Source organism: Tachysurus vachellii, chromosome 10 (assembly GCF_030014155.1).
Source record: "Tachysurus vachellii isolate PV-2020 chromosome 10, HZAU_Pvac_v1, whole genome shotgun sequence".
Lineage (NCBI taxonomy): Eukaryota > Metazoa > Chordata > Actinopteri > Siluriformes > Bagridae > Tachysurus > Tachysurus vachellii.
In genome coordinates this window covers 26,056,884-26,084,579 of record NC_083469.1, presented here as the reverse complement: position 1 = coordinate 26,084,579, position 27,696 = coordinate 26,056,884, and the positions used below count along the sequence as shown (strand labels likewise).

General features: G+C 40.7%; 3 protein-coding genes across 3 annotated transcripts in view; 1 reads left to right on the top strand and 2 right to left on the bottom strand.

Moving 5' to 3' along the window:
- adck1 (aarF domain containing kinase 1) overlaps positions 1-13,358 on the bottom strand; it is a 111,415-nt gene extending 98,057 nt beyond the window's left edge. Inside the window, exons 1-3 of the mRNA XM_060880497.1 lie at positions 13,204-13,358; positions 8,121-8,260; positions 7,213-7,296 (exon numbers count right to left, since the gene is read on the bottom strand). Of these exons, the coding sequence (XP_060736480.1) occupies positions 7,213-7,296; positions 8,121-8,252 (216 nt within the window). The 5' untranslated portion in view covers positions 8,253-8,260; positions 13,204-13,358. The remainder of the gene's footprint in view (positions 1-7,212; positions 7,297-8,120; positions 8,261-13,203) is intronic.
- A 2,144-nt stretch (positions 13,359-15,502) lies between these two features.
- slirp (SRA stem-loop interacting RNA binding protein) lies at positions 15,503-17,352 on the bottom strand. Its single transcript, XM_060880519.1, has 4 exons — positions 17,235-17,352; positions 16,535-16,593; positions 16,345-16,452; positions 15,503-15,664 (listed from the first exon to the last, which is right to left on the bottom strand). Exons 1-4 carry the CDS (start codon positions 17,299-17,301, stop codon positions 15,596-15,598), a joined length of 303 nt encoding a protein of 100 aa, XP_060736502.1. The 5' UTR covers positions 17,302-17,352; the 3' UTR covers positions 15,503-15,595.
- A 139-nt stretch (positions 17,353-17,491) lies between these two features.
- Positions 17,492-19,697, top strand: alkbh1 (alkB homolog 1, histone H2A dioxygenase). Its single transcript, XM_060880513.1, has 6 exons — positions 17,492-17,647; positions 17,791-17,899; positions 18,105-18,267; positions 18,674-18,758; positions 18,892-19,085; positions 19,173-19,697. The coding sequence occupies exons 1-6, from the start codon at positions 17,507-17,509 to the stop codon at positions 19,591-19,593; spliced, it is 1,113 nt and encodes a 370-aa protein (XP_060736496.1). The 5' UTR covers positions 17,492-17,506; the 3' UTR covers positions 19,594-19,697.
- The last annotated feature ends 7,999 nt before the right edge of the window (positions 19,698-27,696 follow it).

The following is a 27,696-nucleotide window of genomic DNA, read 5'->3' as shown; positions in this document are numbered from 1 at the left end:
ACCCTTAAATGTTTTATTCCTCTTATTTCCTCTTACAGCAAAGTAAATAAAAAGAAAATTGTATTAATTAATTATATATATATTATATATTAATATATGGGGGCACGGTGTCTTAGTGGTTAGCACGTTCGCATCAAACCTCCAGGGTTGGGGGTTTGATTCCCACCTCCGCCTTGTGTGTGTGGAGTTTGCATGTTCTCTCCGTGCCTCGGGGGTTTCCTCCGGGTACTCCGGTTTCCTCCCCCGGTCCAAAGACATGCATGGTAGGTTGATTGGCATCTCTGGAAAATTGTCCGTAGTGTGTGAGTGTGTGAGTGAATGAGAGTGTGTGTGTGTGTGTGCCCTGTGATGGGTTGGCACTCCGTCCAGGGTGTATCCTGCCTTGATGCCCGATGACGCCTGAGATAGGCACAGGCTCCCCGTGACCTGAGGTAGTTCGGATAAGCGGTAGAAGATGAAGATATATATTAATTTATAATAAATAAACCAAAACTTACATTTATGTGTATTTTTTAAGCCGTCAATTCAACATAGAATCTTTTTTCCCAAATCCAGTCCTATTCCAGATGCAGAAAGTGTGACAGCGGTCCAAGTAGCGTCACGATAAATCATTAAAATGGCTTGAATTTCGATTGGAAGTGCGAACCGTTCAACTTGCTAAAGTCGAGATGACAAAGCTGATGAAAGCTTCCTGCTCGCTGGCAGTGGAGCTCGTAACCCAATGAAATCATCACCGTTTGCACCTTTTTACATTCCTACTTCCTCCTATGATTTATAATGAATCCTGTGGCTTACAAACGAGCCAAAGTGAATCAAAAAAAGAAAAAAAAAGACTGTGATGACCTTCAACTCGTCGTCATAAATCACACTGAAAAATGCCCGTAGTTTCGTTATCGGCCTTGACAGTGCCGCTGCTCCCCCATGGGGCTGTTGGAGGGAGTTAATGAATTACAGTGTAACACCCCAATTAACGAGGTGGGGACAGATCGAGAGAGCGCCAGCCAGGGAGGCTTGTGGGATATCGCTGAGAAACAAATGACCCTGCGTGTGGGAGGTTCACATCGGATACCGAGGTGTTTTCTGTATACTTTATAGCAGCGCTTGATAAAATGATTCAAACTACACTGAGCATTAGCACAAAAATGATTCGTTAAAAGGAATCAAGCTGTTCGTCTGTTTAAACGACTCGTGTTTCATAACGTGTTTTTTCCCCCCTTAAAAGATCGAGTCAGTCCACGTCACTCCGCTCCGAGCCGAATCATTTGGACTGATGAGGCCATGCCTCTTCAATTCAGACTGAAATGGATAAAGGCCACGCCTCCTTCACTGGGACAAAATGCAGAGAGGCCACGCCTCCTTAACTGGACTGAAAGTCACACAGGCCACGCCTCCTTAACTTGGACTTCTAACAAAGGTGTTACCTCCTTAGTTTTCTGGCATGAACGCAGGCCACGCCTCCTTGTTTCTTTCATTATTTATGACAGACACAGAGGCCACACCTTCTTTATTTTTATCACACACACACACACACACACACACACACACACACACACACACATACACTACGCTTTATGACTGGCACAATATGAAGTGTTTAAATAACCGGTTCAGACCCCGGAACTGAGGCAACTGCTTATCTGCATTGAGAGGAAGTGTGTAGGGTGGATAAGCAGCGCTTAGGAGAAATGTCTTGCGATGCCCTTGTAGCTTGTTCACTTCAGTCGCTCCCCAGCCATCAGAATCTCAGACAGCGGTTCTGCTCGGCTGGAGCACGAGAGCCATGAGGAGCCCATCAGCGCTTCTCTGGGGGGAAGTCGTGCGGAATAAACCCCTCGCTGAAGGCTAATTTGGTGTGCTAATGCTCCGTGAGGGCTGGTCAAGGACTCTGAGATAGGGCTCCAGCAGATGGGCAGAAGACACACACACACACACACACACACACACGTGTGCAGATACTTACACGTAAACAAATACAAACAAGTCTGTCCAAGTTTGAAATCATTCCACCTGAAATAATGGTAAAAGGCATTTCTCTGGGGAAGAGCAGCTGGTGCTAAGCCATGCCTGAGTAAGTGAAAACTACAAGCTCAGAGAGCAACGGCTCACAGGAGCGTCTGGAAGAAGCTGGAGGAGATCTCACAAGGCATGGAGATGCATAGGGACTCGTTCTGTTACCTGTTACTGCACGCCGCACTATTCAACACACAACACAGAGCTAGAGTCTGTGGGCTAAATGAAAATCTCTGTGTGAATTGGAATTAAAAGGAAAGGAAAGGAAATGTATAGGAAAGGAAAGGAAAGGAAAGGAAAGGAAATGCATAGGAAAGGAAATGTATAGGAAAGGAAAGGAAAGGAAAGGAAAGGAAAGGAAAGGAAAGGAAAGGAAAGGAAAGGAAAGGAAAGGAAAGGAAATGTATAGGAAAGGAAAGGAAAGGAAAGGAAAGGAAAGGAAAGGAAAGGAAATGTATAGGAAAGGAAAGGAAAGGAAAGGAAAGGAAAGGAAAGGAAAGGAAAGGAAAGGAAAGGAAAGGAAATGCATAGGAAAGGAAATGTATAGGAAAGGAAAGGAAAGGAAAGGAAAGGAAAGGAAAGGAAAGGAAAGGAAAGGAAAGGAAAGGAAAGGTATAGGAAAGGAAAGGAAAGGAAAGGAAAGGAAAGGAAAGGAAAGGAAAGGAAAGGAAAGGAAAGGAAAGGAAAGGAAAGGAAAGGAAAGGAAAGGAAATGTATAGGAAAGGAAAGGAAAGGAAAGGAAAGGAAAGGAAAGGAAAGGAAAGGAAAGGAAAGGAAAGGAAAGGAAATGTATAGGAAATGTATAGGAAATGTATAGGATAGGAAAGGAAAGGAAAGGAAAGGAAAGGAAAGGAAAGGAAATGCATAGGAAAGGAAATGTATAGGAAAGGAAAGGAAAGGAAAGGAAAGGAAAGGAAAGGAAAGGAAAGGAAAGGAAAGGAAAGGAAAGGAAAGGAAAGGAAAGGAAAGGAAAGGAAAGGAAAGGAAAGGAAAGGAAATGTAATTGAATACTATGGAAATAAATGGAACGGTCAAATGTAAGAAAAACAAAACAAGGAAATGAAATTAATAGAAAGGAACAGGACAGAATAAAATGGACTGGGCTATAAAATGAAGAGAAGCGGAGAAGAGAAGAGAAGAGAAGAGAAGAGAAGAGAAGAGAAGAGAAGAGAAGAGAAGAGAAGAGAAGAGAAGAGAAGAGAAGGGAAGGGAAGGGAAGGTGCAGGAGTTTGTGAAAAAAACAGAGGTGAAAAAAAAAGAGGTGAAGAGGTGAGTGTAGGCAGGTTGGAGTGGGTGAAGAAAAGTGTTAGTAGTGTTGTGTGTGTGTGTGTGACAGAAGAGTGTCAGGAGTGTTGTGTGTGTGTGTGTGTGTGTGTGTGTGACAGAAGAGTGTCAGGAGTGGTGTGTGTGTGTGTGTGTGTGTGACAGAAGAGTGTCAGTAAGAAGCAAAGGAAAGGTGTAGAAGACAGCAGTGAGAGCAGCTCTGCTGTATGGGTTAGAGACTGTAGCAGTGAGGAAAAGACACGAGGCAGAGATGGAGGTAGCAGAGATGAGGATGCTGAGGTTCTCTTTAGGAGCGACGAGGATGGACAGGATTAGGATTGAGCACATCAGTGGGACAGATCAGGTTGTCTGTTTTGGGGACAAGGACAGAGAGACTAGACTGAGATGGTTTGGACATGTACAGAGGAGGGAGATGGTTATATTGGTAGAACTATGTTGGAGATGGAGCTGTAGGTAAGAGGTCAAGAGGAAGGACAAAGAGGAGATATATGGATGTGTTAAATAAGGACATGAAGGTAACTGGTGCGAGAGTAGAAGATGATTCACTGTGGTGATCCCTAAAGGGAAAAGCCAAAAGTAGAAGAAGATTAGAATAGAATAGAATAGAATAGAATAGAATAGGAGGAAGATGGAAACAGAATGAATTAAAAAACAAAACACAGAAACGTGAAAGGAGCCAAAATGAAGGACTCGGAATCATCATGAGACTTACAGGAAGAATAGAAATCATCTTCCTGTCTGTATCATACACAGGAAGCAGGAGTCCTAATGTGCACCATATTCTTCACTACAGTGCTTTTAAAATGAAATGAACTCACAGCAGCTGGCTGGAGCGCAGTTTACCCCATACCGAGTGGCAGAAACAGATTTTATACGTTAGCACACGTGTGTAGAGAAAAGTGTGAGAGCGGCAGGAGCTGCGAGAGCACCTGCATTCCTGTCTCCGCCACATGCATTATTCATACGCAGTGTGGAAGCCACGCTGTCGCCACGCTGCAATCCGCAGGTGTTCCCCGCTCCGTAATCAGAGCGGGCCGGAGAGCAGCCGTCGCTCAGATCCAGCACGTATGACACGATCGCACTTGTACAGAGAAAGTGGGCGGTGAGGTGAGACAGAGACGGTAGATTTATTCTGCCATGGAGAACGTGGTTGTCACTGTTTATTCCACAGTGGTCATAATCACTTACATGAAGATACTCACACACACACACACACACACACACACACATAGTAATGACATGATGGTAAAATAGAGTCGGGGAAACACAGCAGAGGCGTCAGGCCTGGATTAAAATACTTTTATAGTGTAATCTCCTGCCAATCAGGAAAGCCGATTGCTGAAGAAAAAACGGTACGATTTTGAACAGACTTGAAAAATATTACAGCAAACAACGCAAGCTGTGCGTTTTAAGAAACAAAAAACAAAAACGCCGTGATCTTTACTTCTGCTATCCTTGACAGTGATTTTCACACAAGGTCAGCGTGAAAGCTAAATGCGGCTTGCGAGACACTTCGCGTCATCCGACGAACACGACACAGGCGTGGACGATGATTTAACAGTCTATGAGCGTCTTTTCAGGGGTACGAGGAGCAGCTGGCCCGGGTTTCAGAGAGCCGAGGGACGGTTAACTGTGTGGAACGGCCCTCATTACAAGAGCAGTCGTAACGCATGGGTCGTCAAAGCGGCACGGCAGCTGGGACGCGACCCACAATCCCCTACTCACTGCTCATGGCGTGATGGCGCTAGATACACGGGCAGCTTAAAAGGAGACAGTCAGAGAAATTTGTCAAGGACTAAAGATCGAGCCAAAGCGCAAACAGATTTTACTGGAAAGCTGTTTTTGTAAAGAAGGAGCTTCGTCTCAGCTTTACTTTGCTGCAAATTGAAAGAATCGACACGATGACGAAGCACGGTTACGGTTACCACGGTTACCAAAATCCGATAACAGCACAACAATTTAGCACAACAATTTAGCGACATTTACGATGTTTAGTTTCTTGAAAATCAACACGTCGTACTTTTTATCCGTTTAAAGTTACATATAACGGTGTGGCTATATTAATGCGGTTAATGAAGCTGTTGCTATAGTAACGATAGCGTGTCACGTTAATATAAACCTGTGCTTTTTCTACTGTTACTGAAAATGAATCGACCAATCAGGACCGAGAATACTCACAACTCATAAACATGTGGATAAACGTTAGCCTACATGAAACGGAATTATTAAATTTAACGATCTGCAATTATTTATTTATTTATTTATTTAAATATCATGATGCAAACTTCTTTAGGCTGATATACAAAATATAACGATATGATTTGTTACGGTCAAGTCTTTATCGTGATTTTCCAGGAAATACATCAGTGCGGTGATGAACAGTCGTATATGGCCTTCCTGACACCCCCTGAACAGTGGTCGTCTATCTGTTTATTTGTCCGCTCCTAATATTCCAGCTGTGACGAGGGGAAAAAAAAAACCCTCCGTACGACCGAGCGAACTGGATCACCTCTACGGCTTCATAATAATTACGAGGCAAATCTCTTCTCTGTATCAAACCAGGGGCTTGCATTAATTCTAATCAGCAAGTGTAGTGAGGCTTGACAGCAGGCCTCGAGGGGAAACAGAGCGTGTGTGTGTGTGTGTGTGTGTGTGTGTGTGTGCGTGTTATCACACTCTGAGCGGCTGAATTTGGCTCGTCAGGCTTCACCGGCTGCTCAGACACACTGACCTTTCCCCAGCCTCGATCTGAACAGGCAGCAAAATAAAAACGTACACAGATTCCCTCCTGGCCCAAAGGTATTTGTCTAGAATGTATTCAGAATTTACAAATAGAGAAAAATCTAACAGCTAGCGGTTTAGTACCAGGTATAAAATCGTCATCGGCTGACTTTCTGACACATATACAGTTACTATGTAAATCACTCCACACCAGCATCTGACTCAGGGAGTGGGTGTGGCCTAAAGTTAGAAGGCGGGGTTATTTGTTTCAAGACATTCAGGCAGACAGACAGACAGACAGGCAGACAGACATTCAGACAAACAGACAGACAGGCAGACAGACAGACAGACAGACAGGCAGACAGACAGGCAGACAGACAGACAGGCAGACAGACAGACAGACAGGCAGACAGACATTCAGACAGACAGGCAGACAGACAGACAGGCAGACAGGCAGATAGGCAGACAGACAGGCAGACAGTCATTCAGACAGACAGGCAGACAGACAGACAGTCATTCAGACAGACAGGCAGACAGACAGGCAGACAGACAGACAGGCAGACAGGCAGATAGGCAGACAGACAGGCAGATAGACAGTCATTCAGACAGACAGGCAGACAGACAGGCAGACAGACAGACAAGCAGACAGACAGACAGACAGACAGGCAGAGAGACAGGCAGACAGACAGACAAGTAGACAGACAGACAGACAGACAGGCAGAGAGACAGGCAGACAGACAGACAGACAAGCAGACAGACAAGCAGACAGACAGACATTCAGACAGACATTCAGACAGACAGATACACAAGTAGACAGACAGACAGACATACAGACAGACAGACAGGCAGACAGACAGACAGACAGACAGACATTCAGACAGACGGACAGACAGACAGATGGACAGACAGAGAGACAGACAGACATTTAGGCAGACAGACATTTAGGCAGACAGACATTTAGACAGACAGACATTTAGACAGACAGACAGACAGACAGGCAGGCAGACACACAGACAGACAGACAGGCCAACAGACATTCAGACAGACAGACAGACAGACAAGTAGACAGACAAGCAGACAGACAGACAGAGAGACAGACAGGCAGGCAGACAGACATTCAGACATACATTCAGACAGACAGACAGACAGACAGACAGACAGAATGTCTGCCTGTGAGGGCGAATGCAGGAATCCTACCTGTGATTTAAGGCTCCAGTACTCTTCTGTCCCGTACTGAGCCTCACGCAGAGTGGTGAGATAATCATAACTGATGACCGCCGTCTAAAACAGGAAGCGTTACAGAGCGTGTCAACAAAACTCACACGCATCGGTGTCACTTCCACATAACAGACATGACACAGTAAACCTTTCTGACATCTCAACATCTTACTAAGGTTTGTAAATCTATTTTAATAACAGTTATATGACTGAAATTTATTCATCGAGTTTTTAATTATTCCGTTTATTCATGAATTTCATTTTTTATTTTATAAAAAAAAAAAAAGGTGTTCTGAATCTTTAAAAATGTTAAAAATATTAACTATTTTTATGGGTCTTTCCCCCTAATTTTCAACATTTAATCACTAAATTACAATTGAATATAAATAAAAATTTCTAACCCTGCTATATATATATATTCACATATATAAATATTTTAATATGTCGTAAATATTTGAAACCCTACGGTATATAGCACATTGTATGTGTAATAAACATCTTATTACATATTAATAACACATCGGAACTAATTCCGTTTATATTTGACAATTGTAATTGAATTTTAAAAACATATGTTTAAATATTTATAAATTAAAGAATCCCCAAAATGATATAATACACATTTGATTTCTTGTTTATTATTATTAATATGTATATAATAATAATAATAATAATAATAATAATAATAATAATAATAATAATAATAATAAATTACTGTAAGTAGAAGATCTGTACTAGTGGACCAGTTAAAACTAAATGTCCTATTGATTCTTTATTTCTGAGTCAAAAACGCACCTCACACACACACACACACAGACACACACACACACAGACACACACACACACCCTGCACATCTTGTTCTCATGTTAGCATTGGGATATTTTACCGTAGCAGCAGCTCGGCCGAACCTGACGATGCTGAGGTCATTGAGGTCAAGTTTCTGGGAGAACAGGTAAAATCCGGACGAGGCGATGAGCGCAGTCGTGACAGACGACACTTTCAGCAGTCGCACGGCCATGTGAGGTGCTGCAACATCAGAGAAAAGCAAACAAACTAAACAATACATTCCCACTCCATAAACAACTCTACATCATTTGCAGCAATTTGTTTAAACACAATGTTTTTAAATTGCAAAGGTTTTGTATACAAGGTCATCATTTTCACAGACGTCTGGAATCTGATTGGTCTCAACTGTTGATTAAAGGCGGGGTCTCCGTTGTTTGCGAAATGCTTCAGAAAACTGAGTCGAGACGACAAACTAAACAAAAAACTAACGTGTAGCCAATGAGCAGAAAGGGGCGTGTCTTGTCAATATGGGCGGAGAGAGTGTTCAGTGCATGTGTGACATTAGCAGAAAGCGGTTTTAACATTGACATGGAGGATAAAAACAAAAAGAAAGAGAAAGGCTTACGATAAGGTAAGAAGTAGGACGTGTTAATATAGGATCAGCTTTCCAGCGCTGGAGAGAACTGAAGGAGCAGGAAGTTGGTCACATATTCACAGATTCGAGTTTCCCGAGTCAATAACTCCTGAGCTAAACACTGTTACTACACAAATAACACCTCTTTTCTATCGTAGTAATGTAGAGACGCAGCTACAACCGTGTTTTGTGTAGTAACAGCGTTTAGCTCAGGAGTTATTGACTCGGGAAACTCCAATCTGTGAATATGTGACCAACTTTACTTAAGACGCCGAGGCGCTTTTTTCCTTCTCGATAGGTGAGTAACGTTGGTTTTGCTTTGTTACACAGAACTAATATATGTCTTTGTCCTTTACATGATTATGCTTGTGTGTCATTTTTGCTTGTTTGTTTATCTACAATCGTATTGTTCTTCCCTTCAGCTATGATAAAGACACATTTCTTTCCATTAGTTGCCTGGGTTACGTATGTATGTGTGGGTGGAGCTATCAATACAGGGGTGGGACCCATTTGGGTTAGGGGCGTGTTTGTTTTGGTGATTTTATATGTCAACATTGGCTTTCAAACAACAGAGACCCTACCTTTAAGTTTCTTTACTCTATATTGTAAGGAGCTTGGATAGAGCAAAGCCAGACCACTAGAGGGCGAACTGACAGGTGTTTACATTTTATCGGATCATATCGTATGTTGTTTCTGTAGGCGGTGCTTCCTGTCTCATGTTTCCCGTCATTGCACCTGATCCTTGTGGACATTAATTAAATGCCTTAGATATGTTTATGCCATTGACATTGTGTTTGTGAGTCATTGTTTGTAGCTGCTGTTGTTGTAGATGTTGTGATATCGTTAGCACTTGGGTCTAATTGCCTATAGCGGACGGCTGCCTGCCCAGATTCGACTTTAGGAAATTACACCTAAGTCTCAGCTAAAAATCTGTTCTACTGAAGAAACACCTACATCTTGGAGGACTTAGAGTGAATAAATAAACAGTAAACGCCCATGTTTGGGTGAACTATACCTTTAAGCTATAGAATTACTGCTATATAAGCAATTTAAAGAGTCAGAAAATCAAATATTCAGATTTAAAGATATTTACTCGGCTCACTGTCATTCTAACACTTCTATGGCAGCGGTTCCCAAATCCGGTCATGAACTGAACTTTTTGAAATGTTCTTCTTTCCTTTCATCGTCCTTATCCCCTCATCTAATTTACCCTCATCCTTCATGTAAGGATGGCAATCAAGAAGACTTCAGTAACGATGTCATGACAATTCTCATCCACGGAGATGACGAGCCAGTCGCATCCGTTGTTCGAGAAGAAAGCAAAGTCCTAACAAAATGTAAAAATACTGCGAAAGCTTGGATTTATAGACAGGATTTATTTGTAACAGCAGTCTGTTAATATCAGTTTGTTGCTCAGATTAAGATTCGGTCCGGTTTTTTGCATAGACGTGTTGAACAATCAAAAATGTCATTGCACTTTACTGCTGCTTGAGCTGTTTAAATTCTTATTCGTATTTTTGATCTGTAAGAACATGTTTATTCCTTAAAATGAAGCTCTTAATAAATAACTCTTGATTGCACATTTGCTGTCACAGTACTATTTTGTCCTATTGTAATATTAACTCATTTTATTTAACTTCAAATAATTAACACTGAATAAGACAAGAAAAAATTAATTAAAAGAGAAAATAGAGTTTTACTTTCATTTATTCATTCATCTTCTACCGCTTATCCGAACTACCTCGGGTCACGGGGAGCCTGTGCCTATCTCAGGCGTCATCGGGCATCAAGGCAGGATACACCCTGGACGGAGTGCCAACCCATCACAGGGCACACACACACTCTCATTCACACACGCAATCACACACTACGGACAATTTTCCAGAGATGCCAAACAACCTACGATGCATGTCTTTGGACAGGGGGAGAAAACCGGAGTACCCGGAGGAAACCACCGAGGCACGGGGAGAACATGCAAACTCCACACACACAAGGTGGAGGCGGGAATCGAACCCCCAACCCTGAAGGTGTGAGGCAAACGTGCTAACCACTAAGCCACCGTGCCCCCTTTAGAGTTTTACTTAATTATATTAATTAATTACATTAGATCTGTAAGTAAATTCTACTCCAAATAATTTAGCAGGCCATGTTACGTGTACTTATTTACTTCCTTGTTCCTTTCACACGAGGTCGGCGTGAAAGCTAAATACGGCTCAAAAGTAAATTTTACTTAATTTTACAAGTGTAAAATTTACTTGAAAACCCTGAGTGCAAAAACTTGCAAAAGAAAAATTTAGTAAATGTTACATTTATCTGTAGGATTATGATTAAAAAGCTTTTAAAAAGAGAAACAGAAAATCAAAAGAAATTATAATAAATAACCTAATACAAAAGAAATTGCCACTTTTACTCCCACCTGCAATAAGTATTAGCCCCCCCTCCACCCCTTTAATATAATTAATTGGGTGCATTACATCAGTGACACTGACTTGATAGTATTCCTTGTAGCAGGTATCTAAAACTGTTGTTTAAATTGATAGTTTTACTATATAATTATTTCCTGGAGTGCTTTCTTTCTCTTATAATGTGTCAGTTCACCAACTTTTTGAATTTATTTAGAAAAGAACATCATGCGTTTATCTTGTTATGATAGTTAACGTTGTGCAACATCCATTAGGTTACTGCAAATATAATAAACAGCATATTAAATTATTTATTTTGGATATTTCAGTACTGTTTGTCAAATAGCGTGAGAATTACGAGCATTAATAAACTTCTTATTAATGTGTTCGTATTAATAATATCGTTTGTACGTATAACAAAAATATTTACAATTTGTTAACAAAAACAAGCGTTATAATATCTTATAAAGGTAAAATGTGAAATGATTGTTTGTTTGTTTAGTGTTTATGTTTATACAAGGACGGAGTCTCTAGTATTGATGTTTGTTTGTTTGTTTTGTTTGTTTAGTGTTTATGTTGTACAAGGACAGAGTCTCTAGTGTCAATGTTTGTTTGTTTGTTTTGTATTTAGTGTTTATGTTTATACAAGGACAGAGTCTCTAGTCACTGGTTGTTTGTTTGTTTTGTTTGTTTAGTGTTTAATGTTTATGTTTATACAAGGACAGAGTCTCCAGTGTCAATGTTTGTTTGTTTGTTTAGTGTTTATGTTTATACAAGGACAGAGTCTCTAGTGTCACTGTTTGTTTGTTTTGTTTGTTTAGTGTTTAGTGTTTATGTTTATACAAGGACAGAGTCTCTAGTGTCAATGTTTGTTTGTTTGTTTAGTGTTTATGTTTATACAAGGACAGAGTCTCTAGTGTCACTGTTTGTTTGTTTGTTTTGTTTGTTTAGTGTTTAATGTTTATGTTTATACAAGGACAGAGTCTCTAGTGTCACTGTTTGTTTTGTTTGTTTAGTGTTTAATGTTTATGTTTATACACGGACAGAGTCTCTAGTGTCAATGTTTGTTTGTTTGTTTGTTTTGTTTGTTTAGTGTTTAATGTTTATGTTTATACAAGGACAGAGTCTCTAGTGTCAATGTTTGTTTGTTTGTTTAGTGTTTATGTTTATACAAGGACAGAGTCTTTAGTGTCACTGTTTGTTTGTTTGTTTGTTTTGTTTGTTTAGTGTTTAATGTTTATGTTTATACAAGGACAGAGTCTCTAGTGTCAATGTTTGTTTGTTTGTTTAGTGTTTATGTTTATACAAGGACAGAGTCTTTAGTGTCACTGTTTGTTTGTTTGTTTGTTTTGTTTGTTTAGTGTTTAATGTTTATGTTTATACAAGGACAGAGTCTCTAGTGTCAATGTTTGTTTGTTTGTTTGTTTGTTTGTTTGTTTGTTTAGTGTTTAATGTTTATGTTTATACAAGGACAGAGTCTCTAGTGTCACTGTTTGTTTGTTTGTTTGTTTGTTTGTTTAGTGTTTAATGTTTATGTTTATACAAGGACAGAGTCTCTAGTGTCACTGTTTGTTTGTTTGTTTGTTTGTTTAGTGTTTAATGTTTATGTTTATACAAGGACAGAGTCTCTAGTGTCACTGTTTGTTTGTTTGTTTGTTTGTTTAGTGTTTAATTTTTATGTTTATACAAGGACAGAGTCTCTAGTGTCAATGTTTGTTTGTTTTGTTTGTTTGTTTGTTAAGTGTTTATGTTTATACAAAGACGGAGTCTCTAATGTCATTGTTTGTTTGTTTGTTTAGTGTTTATGTTTATACAAGGACAGAGACTCTAGTGTCAATGTTTGCTTGTTTGTTTGTTTGTTATGAGTTTAAACGTTATGGTTTCTTATAAAACTACAATCTGTATGCAGGTGAAGGAAACGTTTGTTTACAGGAACTCATTGTTTTTGTTGACGTCCCACGACATAACAAAGATCTTTTAAAGATGCTGTGTGTTGCCTTTGACATGTCAGTGGAATAAGAGAGGAATAAAAAGCACGTGATGCTGCTGTTATAGAATGATGTAATAAATCATGTAATAAATCACAGACTTCACATCAGGAGACAAAAACACAACACAGCAAGCAGTAGAACAAAAGTCGCTCGTACCACAAACTCTTTAGCCAGAGACTCTGCCGCAGTTCAGTCTGATTCTGTAAAAGATGCTTTTATCGCCACCTTAAATCCTTATTCAGCTCCACAATTCACCTTCATCTGGTCCGTCATTCACTTACCGGCGTGCTATTGTCTACTTCCGCTTTCGCCGCGCGCACTGAATCATGGGAGTTGTAGTGTATTTCCGCTAGCATACTAAGCTAATGCGTGTTTGGTTTGTTTTCACGTTTATCTGTAGGATTATGATTAAAAAGAGGCGTTAAAAGGAGAATTAGAAAATCACTAGGCTGTGTTAGTTTACTAAAAAATACAATTATATAAGAATAAAAATATAACTGTTACAACAACAGACCAAAAATGACACAATAACATATTAATGTTCGTCCTCAAAACAAAATAACAACAAAAATGATCATAAATAACCTAATAAAAAAACAAAGTGGCACTTTAACTCACACCTGCAATAAGTATTAGCCCCCCCTCCACCCCTATAATATAATTATTATTATTATAGTTTATTTAGAAAAGAACATTGTGAGTTTATCTTGTTACGATTGTTAATGTTCTGCAACATCCGTAGGGTTAACAGTTAAAATGTAGTTACTTCATAACTCTGTCTTTATGTTAATAATAAGTAAATGTAAGTCTTTATGGCCGCGTTCACACTGCAAGTCTTAATGCTCAATTCGGATATTTTGCTCAGATCTGATTTTTTTGTTTGGCTGTTCACATTACCTTTAAAAATGTGGCTTATATCAGAAACCAGTGTGAACTGTTTGCTGTTTCGAACTGACCCGCATGCGCAAACGAACAATAACAATGACGTCACACGCAGCACGACGTTGCGCTCAAAAGTTGGCGAGGTTATGGAGGAAGTATTGTATCATCTGGTGCAAGCAAACATATCATGTAATGCTATAATGTGATGTATTCAATGCAAACATTATGAGCTGGTTAACGTCACCACTTTATATAACACTCTTAACACACACACGTTACCAGTCACGTTTGTGTCACGTTTTCGCCGGCGAAAACTTTTATTTTTTTTTTTTGCGCCGGCAAAAACGTGACACGCAAAAAAAAAAAAAAAAAAAGTTTTCGCCAGCGAAAACGTGACACAAACGTGACTGGTAACGTGTGTGTTAAGAGTGTTATATAAAGTCTCATAATTGTGACGAATGTCGATGTAGATTGACGTAAAAGTCGCATCAAATCCGCCTTGGCTGTTCACACTGCGGCCACATTGGAAAAAATCAGATTTGGGTCTGATTCAGGACCACATATGGAAGTGATTTGACAGTTGAGTGTTCACACTACTCCTAAAGATTTGAGTGTTCACACTACTCCTGAAGAAGTCTGACCTGGTCACTTGACCCCAAAAAAATCGGATTTGGGCCACTTTTACCTGCAGTGTGAACGTGGCCTATGTTAATAATACAGAAATCTAGCTTTTGTAATGAATTGTGGGCGTGGCCAATCCCTGGTTTGTGGGCGAACGGGCGGAGCCAAGGGAAATGAGTGGTAACGATCATACACCTGAGCTGAATTACACTAACGAGTGTTCTAGGGCAGGGATAAAAGAGGGCCTCCGTGCGTCCCTGCGCCATGGAAACAGGTGTAAATACCCACGAGGCTGTTCCTATTCCTTTGCCTGTATCTGTTTATCCTCCCTGACAGGTGCGTGAGTGAGTGAGCCCTGGGCCAATTTGTTGGTGCTGCAGAGAAGCCTGGCACTTCCAGGCACAGTGCCACAGTGATGGAGGCGTGGGCACTGGTTCCAATCCCTGATGCCCCAAAGACCGACCTTGATCAAGCTCCACCGGTGAGTGTCAGAGGTAAACCTTTTATACAGAAAACCTAACAATTACACGTTCTTTAATGTGCTGGAGTTTAAAGGTTCTGTTAAGTAGTTAAAAAAAAAAAAAAAAAAGAACCTATTGGACAAAAACATTGTGTTGAGCTTTAAACGTGTTAATATACAGTAAACAACCATGATTTGTTATTAATTCTAGACATGTAGATGTAACAGAACCCAGGGTGGAGCTTGAAGCAGGGGTATATTTCCTGTTTAAGTATAAAGTTGCACAAATTAAAAATGTGTTCTGGTATTCTTTTTATCCTATAAGTAGGTTTAACAACGGAAGGTTTCCAGTCAACAAAAGCTCGACATTAAGTGGAACAGGAGATGTTTCAAGATCTGTTTACTGAAGGGTTCTAGACGGGAACCAAAATATGGTTCTATTGGCATTACTGCAAACATGTTCTGTCAACAGCACATTTACAATAAGTCCCATTATCACAGACAACTGTTTATTTCATAGACATAAATTACAGATTTGTAATGATGGACAAAAAACACAATTTTCACATTATTCGAAGTTCCTGTTCAGCTTTCATCAGCTTCTTTGTTTGTTTTCCTCCCCATAAATGGCCTTCTGTTCTTTTGTACTTGTAGCTGCATTTGTAGGCAGAAAAAAAAAATCAATAACACATCAATACACTCAAAAAAAAAGTGAAAGCAGTAACTTCCTGTATTCCAGTGCATTAAACAAGGGCATTCCATGTGGCACAAATAAAGAACTTTATTTTAAACAGTTTCTACATTCTGTGTCAGTACACTGTATAATAAAGTCAGTCTGATCAGTGCAGACTCAAATGCTCTGTAAAAAGGAGTGAATGTCCAGAAAACTCCCTGATAAACACATTACCTCTAGAGGTTATAGAATAATGTGTAAAAATGCTTGCATTAATTTTTTTTTTTTTTTTTTTTTTTCCCTCCTTGAAACCAAATTAAACATTTTGGGTTAAAATGCACACGTTTCTTCTTGGGACCTTGTGTTGGTAGGTAAGCATCCCAAACAAAGCTGGATAAGAACAGATTTCTGCTCGAATTATTTCAAGTGTTTGAAATTGACATGAGATTTACTACAACTATATATGGATTAGGATGTCATGTTTAAATCACCTATTTTCATATTAAAAAAAACATTGGCATGTAGCTGATTGGTGGTGTAGAATTGGCCTAAAATAACTTCAACCTCCAATTTAAACGCAACAGCATGTACAACGATTATTAGTATTTTTTGTTTAACACTGAACCGTGAATGGTTTGTGCTTCATGATGGGACTACGTACCCTGTTTCCCTCCAGAACGTGTCCGTCTTTCTGAAGTGCGTTCTGCAGTCCTTCCTCTGACGAATAACCCACCCAGCAAAAGCCCCTGTGAAAGCCTGTCTCTTTGTCCTGGTAATTAAAAAAAAAACCACAGAAAAGTCACAGACGTGATCTTTTAATGACTTAATATCAAATAAATAAGAATACTTACAAAAACCAGCAGGCACTTTTTCACTTGGCCAAACTGTCCGAAATATTCTTTTATCTCCTCTGAAAGAAGAACAGATATGAACCGTACAGCTGTAGACAAGGGATGGCTTTTAAATACGAAATTAAACTCCACGTAAAATCCTACACATCCATCCTCCTCTATTATAATCATCTAGCAGAATACACTCACACACACTGAGTCGACTCTGTTTCAAATGGAGTCGATTCCATGCACTACTTCATCAAATCAGCGATTACAAATAAAACGTAACAGAGGCGATAAACTCTTAAAAAATACAAAACGCGTACTTAAAAACTCAATAACTGCATTGCCTCTATAGAAACTGTGTCGAAACTCCTACAGTCAGAGAGTCGACTCAGGACTCGAATTGTTTGTTACATGTATCGAAACGCCTAGTCAGAGAATCGACTCAGGACTCGAATTGTTTTACATGTATACAAATGATTTTTTTTGTACAAACGTATTTTATTTCGGATTAAACTGTAAAATGAGTTCATGTAAAATATAAATACACTTTCTAACAAGAACAGCAAGAGATTCGTTTGTTTGGACATTTAGCCTGTTAGCCAACGCTACATTTATTGGATTTAATGTCGTCAAAAAATTCAAAATAAACCTAAATAACGTACTTAAGATGGAATAAATCGTAGTAAATCAGTAGCGTGTGTTACACACTTACTTGTCGCGACAGTCCACGGGACTTTTGACACAAACAGCTCAAACACCTTCTTACTGGAAGCCGCCATGTTTCGTCCTTGGGAAGGAAAAAATGCCAGTGACGCAGATCACGTGACATTTACGTGGCTTTTTTTTTATTATATATTTTATTTAATATTTTTATATCGTTTTTCTTAACACCAAGGCAAAACTGAAATAAAAAAATGTGCATGAATTGGACACAAATAATAATATATCATATTTTTCGATTATTTGAAAGTTGATAGGTCAAAGATGACGGCTAAGATGGCGGCGTCCATGGTGGAGCAGGGCGAGGACGCGTTCAGGAAATTGTTCAAGTTTTATAAACGGAGAAATCCGCCTCCGGATTTTAGTGAAGTCATTGATTTCTCTAAGCAACTTGGAAATGATCTAGTGAGTCGTTAAACGGGAGCTTTTGAAGGATTTGTTTTGATCACGTGTGATTTAGATGAGACGTAAGAGTGCAGTATAAACGTCTCTGGACGCTGACAGAACTTCTTATGAGGTTCTAACGGTTTCTTTTGCGTGACGTGCAGGTTTATACAGCCGAGCTGAACCATGGAGGTGTTAGTGAGGAAGCCTCGTCCAGAGCAGGACTTCAGCCTGTTAGACAGTGGAGAGCGTTTGGTCTTCATGGAGCTCCAGGTACTGATCATGAGAAGGTTCTCACTGCTGAGATAATCGGTATAGATGCGATTCTGTTCCAGAGAGAATTTCCTTTAGAGAGGAAAAAAAAAAACAATTAGTCGAGAGGTTCCTTGGGTTCTTATGTTTCTTATAAACCAAATTTCTAAACCAAAGCATTTTTGTTTTCTCTTTACTCTGATTATACTTGTTTTTTCCTCCTTAGGGTTTCTTTTTATCTCCAATCCGTTCCTTCCTGGCTCACAGCACCACTGGGTCAAACAGTGTATGAAGACGTACACACAGAAACCCAACGTGTGTAACCTGGACATGCACATGTCACCTGCAGAAACGGAGAACATCTGGGAGAAGAGCGTAGACGGCATCCGGTGAATACTGCTTCGTTTCTGGATGCACAAATTCAATTGTTCTGTTCATAAACGGCGTATAAGTAATATATTAATATGATTAAAATCAGCGGCTTGTAATCTCAGAATCTCAGAAACCGAATCTCGGATTGCCGCAGAGGAAAAATAGCAACAAATTGTCTGTTTACTCCAAGTCTGTTATGTCTATTTGATCTCCAATAACCACAGCACTGAGCCAGACCCTTAAACCCTCGACTTCTTATCTGTTTGAAGCACCGTGCTGAGAGTGAGACAGAACGCACCAGAACTTGTGTGTGTGAAAACGCAAACGTTTATCAAACTAATATAGTCACTGCTGTGTGTGATGCTGTTCAGTGATTTCAGCTCTTCTCTGAAGATGGATTAATGTAGCTGTCGGTTTGTGCAGGAAGAAAGGCCAGAGGGAGCCGAGGACGCTGCTGGAGAAGCTTCGCTGGGTGACTCTGGGTTACCATTACAACTGGGATACTAAGGTACTGATATCCAAATATTCAGATCTGGATCTGTAGTCAGATTTATATTTATTCAGTGTGTGTCTGAGAGAGAGAGTCATTCAGTTTATTTCTCTTGCGCTCTCTCTCTCTCTCTCTCTCTCTTCTTATGTAGACCTATTCTCCTGAACACTGCACTCCTTTCCCCGAGGACCTCCACTGTTTGTCCCACACAGTAGCAGCGGCTTGTGGTTTTCCCGGCTTCAGAGCAGAGGCAGGAATTCTCAACTACTATCGCTCCGATTCCTCTCTCGGCATCCACGTGGACGAGTCTGAGCTCGATCACACTCCGCCTCTTGTGTCTTTCAGGTGAGTTTGAGTATTAGCATCAGGTCACATTTATATATTTAAAGAGTTCATAAATAAACCCAAATTAAAGTGATTCTTTCGTCTCAGCTTCGGTCAGACGGCGGTCTTCCTGCTGGGCGGGTCTAAACGTCAGGACCCACCTGTCGCCATGTTCATGCGCAGCGGTGACGTCATGGTGATGTCAGGTTCCAGTCGGTTGCTGTATCACGCCGTTCCCTGCATCGTTCCCGCCCCCGTTGGCCAGACCCTGCCCTCCTGCCTGGACCGGCACGTGGTCAAGGACGAGCCGAACGACAGCATCATCCAGACTGTGTGTGAAAAGGACTGGGAGGTGTGTTCTAGCTACCTTGAGACCTCGCGCATTAACATGACTGTCAGACAGGTCCTCGGTCCGGGTCAGACCTTCCCTGTCACTCAAACACACACTGTCCCAGTCACAGAACAATCTAAGGAGACTCCGAGGGCTAAGAAAAGGAAAAGTGGGTCAGGATATGACCTCGATTCATGACCTTGGAATCTATGTTTTGGACTTTATGGGGTGTTTGTGTTGTGTGTCATATTTTTAAGAGCTGTACATATGTGAATAAAACCTATTCTAATGTGTGAAAGTTATTCCTGGTTGTAATTATGTTGCAACATGGCAGCCAAGGATGGGCCATAAGACAAAAGACATTTAATCAATCAAATATTTATTTAACTTTTTATAATTAAGATTCAAGACCTTTATTTGCTGTTTGTACACAGACAGTAAAAAGGAATTTTTTTGTGTGCGAAAGTGCTTCGGATCAGCAGAAGAGACAAAAGGAATAAAGTCAATAAATAAATATGAAAGATTTTTTTTTAAAAGACACGATAAATTCAGTAAAGTATAAAAATGCACAGTATTAAATTAAAATACAATAAGATGTCATTTAAGGAAGGAGTCTGAAGTATCAGCTCTTTGATTAAGTCTGTAAGTTCGTCTCTCAGGTGAATGACTCGGTTTTGTTGGCTGAAGCGATTAGTGAGATCACGACAGCAAAGCTGACAGCAGACTCTTAACAGAAGCTGTGAACAAAAGCGTCCACGTTGTTATGGGTGAATTTTCCCAGAAAACACCTTGAAAATGCACCCAGAAGATTACACAGTGTCAGGATGATGTTTGTTGTCATGTTTTTTTTTTTTTTTTACTGCTGCCATTTCATCAGTTCTCGCTTTTGACTGCATTTTGGTGTCATTACGCATCGTGAGCACGAAGGATGGATGTCCTGTTTGCACGTTTACAGCTGAATTAATGGATCAACCGGATGATCGAACGGTCCGGAATCTAGCTTATGGTCCGAACTGACATCAGTACGTTAAAGGTGGGGTCTCCGTTGTTTGAGAAATGCTTCAGAAAACTGAGTCGGGACGACACAAAACAAATACAAAACTAACGTGTAGCCAATGAGCAGAAAGGGGTGTGTCTTGTCAATATGGGCGGAGAGAGTGTTCAGTGCGCATGTGTGACATTAGCAGAAAGCAGTTTTAACATTGACATGGAGGATAAACACAAAAAGAAAGAGAAGAAAGACTTACGATAAGGTAAGAAGTAGGACGTGTTAATATAGGATCAGCTTTCCAGCGCTGGAGAGAACTGAAGGAGCAGGAAGTTGGTCACATATTCACAGATTGGAGTTTCCTGAGTCAATAACTCCTGAGCTAAACACTGTTACTACACAAATAACACCTCTTTTCTATCGTAGTAATGTAGAGACGCAGCTACAACCGTGTTTTGTGTAGTAACAGTGTTTAGCTCAGGAGTTATTGACTCGGGAAACTCCAATCTGTGAATATGTGACCAACTTTACTTAAGACGCCGAGGCGCTTTTTTCCTTCTCGATAGGTGAGTAACGTTGGTTTTGCTTTGTTACACAGAACTAATATATGTCTTTGTCCTTTACATGATTATACTTGTGTGTCATTTTTGCTTGTTTGTTTATCTGCAATCGTATTGTTCTTCACTTCAGCTATGATAAAGACACATTTCTTTCCATTAGTTGCCTGGGTTACGTATGTATGTGTGGGGCGGAATTATCAATCCAGGGGTGGGACCCATTTGGGTTAGGGGCGTGTTTGTTTTGGTGAGTTCAGATGTCAACATTGGCTTTCAAACAACGGAGACCCCACCTTTAATGTACATGTGCTTCAGTGCTCAAAATTATGCAAACTTATTAACATATTTCCCTTTTTCATCGTTTTATCGAATTATCTAAATGGTGTAACCTGTTTTTCAATCAGTATTCAGTCTGTTATGTCATTTGTCACTATAATAATAACATAATATAATTATAATTATAATAAAATATAAATATAATAATATAAATATTATATATTATATAATAATAATAATAATAATAATAATAATAATAATACGACATGGTTATCTGTAAACGTTTCATAACGTGACCTAATCTGTTCATCTGTAGGAATCATCCACTACAAGCTAAAGCCCGTGTTATAAAGTTACAAATAAAGTGCGATATTTCAGACGTGATGGATGTCACTGTAAACTTCCCCCGATTTGACCCTTGTGACCCTTTTTTCAGCCTCACGTTGTTTGCCATGTCTGGCTTTATTCTGAGCATCGCTCTGTCATGACCACACGGTCCTGAGGTCATGAGTGAAAGTCTGTTCTTCGAGCCGCAGAGCCGAGGCGACGAGGTGAGCTAAGTGTTCGGCACCAGCTGCTGTTGTTATGGTGATAAGTGATTTCGGCAGGCAGTGCCGTCAGCTTCCTGCTGAGTTGATTACAGGCCATTATGTTATTTGCAACGACGATGGTTTTAATTGGCTTGCCCCCCGTTGCCATGGCAGCGCCAACATCGGGCCTGGGTGTCCTTCGGGCCAGCTCGATGTGGTCTGTTTACTGATGGCCTTTTTGGATGCTAGGGCAAGAAAAAGTGATCATTGGAGTAAGGAGGTGAACTGTAAACACTTATTTGTTTGTTTGTTTGCTTGCTACAATAAAATGATGACTTGTGTGAATTGCAGAACTTAATTTATTTTAAGCAATGCAAAAAAAAATATATATATATATTGCATTGTTTAAAATAAATTAAGTTCTGCAATTCACACAAGTCATCATTTTATTGTATATATATATATATATATATATATATATATATATATATATATATATATATATATATATAATATTTATGTATAAGAATTGAATTAAAATATTTGCTTAGAGCTTCACATTTGACATGAAGCCTGATGGTGGTAGCATCACGTTCAGACAACCTTTGACACTTCTCTGTTCTATATCATTTTAATGTCACACAAGTAGAATCAGATTAGATTAGATTAGGTTCTAATCGAATCGAATCTAATCGAATCTAATCTGGTTCTAATTCTGTGACTTCTGAATTTCCAGGTTTGTAACATGACAAAATATGGACAACTTTAAGGAGGGGTCAACACTTATGCCTCTAATAAATCATGTTTGAAATGCAGAATTTAAATGAATGAATTAAATAAATAAACAGTACAGCAGCTAAAAGTAAAAGGGCTTTTGTTAAGATTTCACTGAAGCTCTGCTTGTGTCGTGAGAACACTGCTATTGTTTCTCATTGCTTCTCTCTCTCTCTCTCTCTCTCTCTCTCTCCCCCCTCTCTCTCTCTCTCTTTCTTTCTCTCTTAGCTTTTTGGCAGCCTGTAATTTTTGCTCCTTCAATCGCTGCCGCTTCCATGGCAACTCTATCTGCTGAGTAGCCAGACAAACCCTGTGAAATTGTTCCAGGGCCTGTAATTGTGTACAGGTTACACACACACACACACACACACACACACACACACACACACACACAGTCGGATTGTGTCTCACAATGTATGCAGCATGTGTGTGTGTGATCTTGAAATTGTTTACACTTTAATCATATTTAAATATATTAAGTGAATGTGTTTATTATATATACATATATATATATATATATATATATATATAACAACAGTAGCCCCAGTAACTCCACAGTAACTAGATTAACTACAGTTTCTACAGTAACTATAGAAACTATCAAATCTACAAAAAACTACAGTGTCTACAGTAATAACAGAAACTGGACAAACTACGGTGTCTGCATTAACTACTACAGAATTCACAATAAACTACAGCAACTACAGAAACTAGTGTCTCCAGGAACCACAGTAACAGTATCCTTCTGTTCCCATTCCTATCCTGTGCAGTCCTATATGTCCTATGTTCCTATGTTCCTATGTTCCTATTTCCCTTCCCTTCCCTTCCCTTCCCCCATTCCATACCCTTGAAATAAAGTGCTTTTGGTTCTGAGTCCTGTAGTCCAGCACTGCCACCTGTAGGCCAGGCGACATGAAGCCCAATGCACACAAGTTGTGTTAAAGTTGACTTAATATGCATAAGATTGTTTGGCATATCACATGTGAAGAAAAGGACAAGGAGGAAAGTGGTGGTGTGTCGTCCCTCATCAGTCGCTACAACAGCTACACCTTTGTCTAATTTAAGGCCAGGGCTGTAAGGGGACGTGTGCGGCCCATTGCTGCTGTTCATCGGGACGGTGAAGCTCGAGTGGAAATGATTTTAACATTGTGATGAACTCACATATAAGTAACACCTGACCTGTGTGTGTGTGTATGTGTGTGTGTGTATCTGTGTGTATGTCTGTAGGTGTGTGTCTGTATGTGTGTGTGCATGTGTGTGTCTGTCTGTGTTTGTGTGTGTCTGTATGTGTGTGTGTGCATGTGTGTCTGTGTGTGTCTGTGTGTGTGTCTGTCTGTATGTGTGTGTGTGTGTGTGTGTGTGTGTGTGTGTGTGTGTGTGTGTGTGTGTGTGTCTGTATGTGTGTGTGCATGTGTGTGTGTGTGTGTGTGTGTGTGTGTGTGTGTGTGCGTGTGTGTCTGTGTATGTGTGTGTGTGCCTGTGTGTGTGTGTGTACATGCCTGAATGACTTTAGAAATGATACATATTCATACATTTATATACTGATTTTTTATCTATTTATGTACAGTCTCTATTTCTTTCTTTCTTTCTTTCTTTCTTTCTTTCTTTCTTTCTTTCTTTCTTTCTTATATATACAAAGAAAGAAATTGCGAGCTTCCTCAATCCCTCCTCCTCCTGCTCTGTCTTGTACTTTTACATGATCATTTATTGTATCCTTGTGCATCTAATTATCACATTTATTTGTTTGTTTGTTTGTTTGTTTGCTTGTTTATAGAGATAATTTATAATCCCTCCCTCCTTCCTCTCCTCCACTGACAAGAGAAAAAGCATACGATACTTTGTTTATCTCCTCGCTTCCTCTTCCTCATCTTCCTCCTCCTCCTCCTCCTCCTCCTCCCATCAGCTTCGCTCCTCTTATCTCCCTGCTGCAGATGCGCTGTGGCTGAGAGCTTGTGTAATTATGTGCTGAGATCTCAGTCTGCGATCACTTTGCTGCTGTTATCAGCTCTGACACCAATCTCCCTGAGTGACATTCCACCCAAACGCTCCTCTAATCCGAGTCCGAGTCCGGCACCAGCTTCGACTTCGAGTCCAGAATCAGTGCACAGGAAGATGAAGAGTGAGAGAAAGACACTTTAGAGACAGAGAATGCCAGCAGCACCTAGTTTCCTGTTCTTCTGTTTCTGTCTGTAATGAAACACACAGCTGGAGCAGCTTAGTGAGACAGCAGGAGTGCAGCAAGACAGCAGGAGTGTAGTGAGACAGCAGGAGTGCAGCAAGACAGCAGGAGTGTAGTGAGACAGCAGGAGTGTAGTGAGACAGCAGGAGTGTAGTGAGACAGCTGGAATGCAGTGAGACAGCTGGAGTGTAGTGAGACAGCTGGAGTGTAGTGAGACAGCAGGAGTGTAGTGAGACAGCAGGAGTGTAGTGAGACAGCAGGAGTGTAGTGAGACAGCAGGAGTGTAGTGAGACAGCTGGAATGCAGTGAGACAGCTGGAGTGTAGTGAGACAGCTGGAGTGTAGTGAGACAGCTGGAGTGTAGTGAGACAGCAGGAGTGTAGTGAGACAGCAGGAGTGTAGTGAGACAGCTGGAGTGTAGTGAGACAGCAGGAGTGTAGTGAGACAGCAGGAGTGTAGTGAGACAGCTGGAGTGTAGTGAGACAGCTGGAATGCAGTGAGACAGCAGGAGTGTAGTGAGACAGCAGGAGTGTAGTGAGACAGCAGGAGTGTAGTGAGACAGCTGGAGTGTAGTGAGACAGCTGGAATGCAGTGAGACAGCAAGGGTGTAGTGAGACAGCAGGAGTGTAGTGAGACAGCTGGAGTGTAGTGAGACAGCTGGAATGCAGTGAGACAGCAGGAGTGTAGTGAGACAGCAGGAGTGTAGTGAGACAGCAGGAGTGTAGTGAGACAGCTGGAGTGTAGTGAGACAGCTGGAATGCAGTGAGACAGCTGGAGTGTAGTGAGACAGCAAGGGTGTAGTGAGACAGCAGGAGTGTAGTGAGACAGCAGGAGTGTAGTGAGACAGCTGGAATGCAGTGAGACAGCTGGAGTGTAGTGAGACAGCAGGAGTGTAGTGAGACAGCAGGAGTGTAGTGAGACAGCTGGAGTGTAGTGAGACAGATGGAACGCAGTGAGACAGCAGGAGTGTAGTGAGAATGCAGGAGTGTAGTGAGACAGCAGGAGTGTAGTGAGACAGCAGGAGTGTAGTGAGAATGCAGGAGTGTAGTGAGACAGCAGGAGTGTAGTGAGACAGCAGGAGTGTAGTGAGACAGCAGGAGTGTAGTGAGAATGCAGGAGTGTAGTGAGACAGCTGGAGTGTAGTGAGAATGCAGGAGTGTAGTGAGACAGCTGGAATGCAGTGAGACAGCAGGAGTGTAGTGAGACAGCTGGAGTGTAGTGAGACAGCAGGAGTGTAGTGAGACAGCCAGAGTGCAGTAGTGCAGTGAGACAGCAGGAGTGTAGTGAGACAGCAGGAGTGTAGTGAGACAGCTGGAGTGCAGTGAGACAGCAGGAGTGTAGTGAGACAGCAGGAGTGTAGTGAGACAGCTGGAGTGTAGTGAGACAGCAGGGGTGTAGTGAGACAGCAGGAGTGTAGTGAGACAGCAGGAGTGTAGAGAGACAGCAGGAGTGTAGAGAGACAGCTGGAGTTTAGTGAGACAGTTGGAATGCAGTAAGACAGCAGGAGTGTAGTGAGACAGCAGGAGTGTAGTGAGACAGCAGGAGTGTAGTGAGACAGAAGGAGTGTAGTGAGACAGCAGGAGTGTAGAGAGACAGCTGGAGTTTAGTGAGACAGTTGGAATGCAGTAAGACAGCAGGAGTGTAGTGAGACAGCAGGAGTGTAGTGAGAATGCAGGAGTGTAGTGAGACAGCAGGAGTGTAGTGAGACAGCAGGAGTGTAGTGAGAATGCAGGAGTGTAGTGAGACAGCAGGAGTGTAGTGAGACAGCAGGAGTGTAGTGAGACAGCAGGAGTGTAGTGAGAATGCAGGAGTGTAGTGAGACAGCTGGAATGCAGTGAGACAGCAGGAGTGTAGTGAGACAGCTGGAGTGTAGTGAGACAGCAGGAGTGTAGTGAGACAGCCAGAGTGCAGTAGTGCAGTGAGACAGCAGGAGTGTAGTGAGACAGCAGGAGTGTAGTGAGACAGCAGGAGTGCAGTGAGACAGCTGGAGTGTAGTGAGACAGCAGGGGTGTAGTGAGACAGCAGGAGTGTAGTGAGACAGCAGGAGTGTAGAGAGACAGCTGGAGTTTAGTGAGACAGTTGGAATGCAGTAAGACAGCAGGAGTGTAGTGAGACAGCAGGAGTGTAGTGAGACAGCTGGAGTTTAGTGAGACAGTTGGAATGCAGTAAGACAGCAGGAGTGTAGTGAGACAGCAGGAGTGTAGTGAGACAGCAGGAGTGTAGTGAGACAGCAGGAGTGTAGTGAGACAGCAGCAGATTTCCAGGACTTTGGGGTTTTCATTTAATAATATTTAGTGGCAGAATTATATGAATTCAATATAATGAATACGATGCAAACCAACTGGAAATTTCTTTCTAAATCCCTAAATTTGTTTGTTTCTGTGTTTGTTAGGTTTTAATTTTGTAGTTTTGTCTTTGAAATGTTAGCTGACAAGCATCATTTGCTTGTTTATTTATTTATTTATTTATTTATTTATTTATTTATTTATTTGTTTTTTTTTTTTCATTTTGTAGTTTTGTGTTAAATTGTTTGCAAAGCTGCTGATGCAAACAAAATCAAATTATTAACATTATTTATTTGTTTGTGTTTGTGTCTGAACTGTTTTTTAACACTAGAATCTTTCCCAAACTGTAAAATGATCTCATGTAAACATTACTTGAAACATTACACACCAAATTGAGTAGCGAATCGTGTACGTATCACATCATTTAAACCATTTTACATTCATGCGTGTTGCATATAAATAAACCCTCAAACTCACGCACGATCAGAAAATGGCCGTTTTAAATATATTCTTAAGCATGTGCTTAATGTCTTTACAGCAGGACGGCTGCCTGGAATAGAAACTATTTAGCGTGCAAATATAAAAATAATGGCAGCCATCATTTAATAAAAGTTAAGGGCTGTGTTATCTCGTCTTGGCAGCAGGAGAGTGCTTTTCGGTTCTCGTCCCGAGCCTTTCCCCACCGAGATCCCACTGACAATGAAGCCATTATG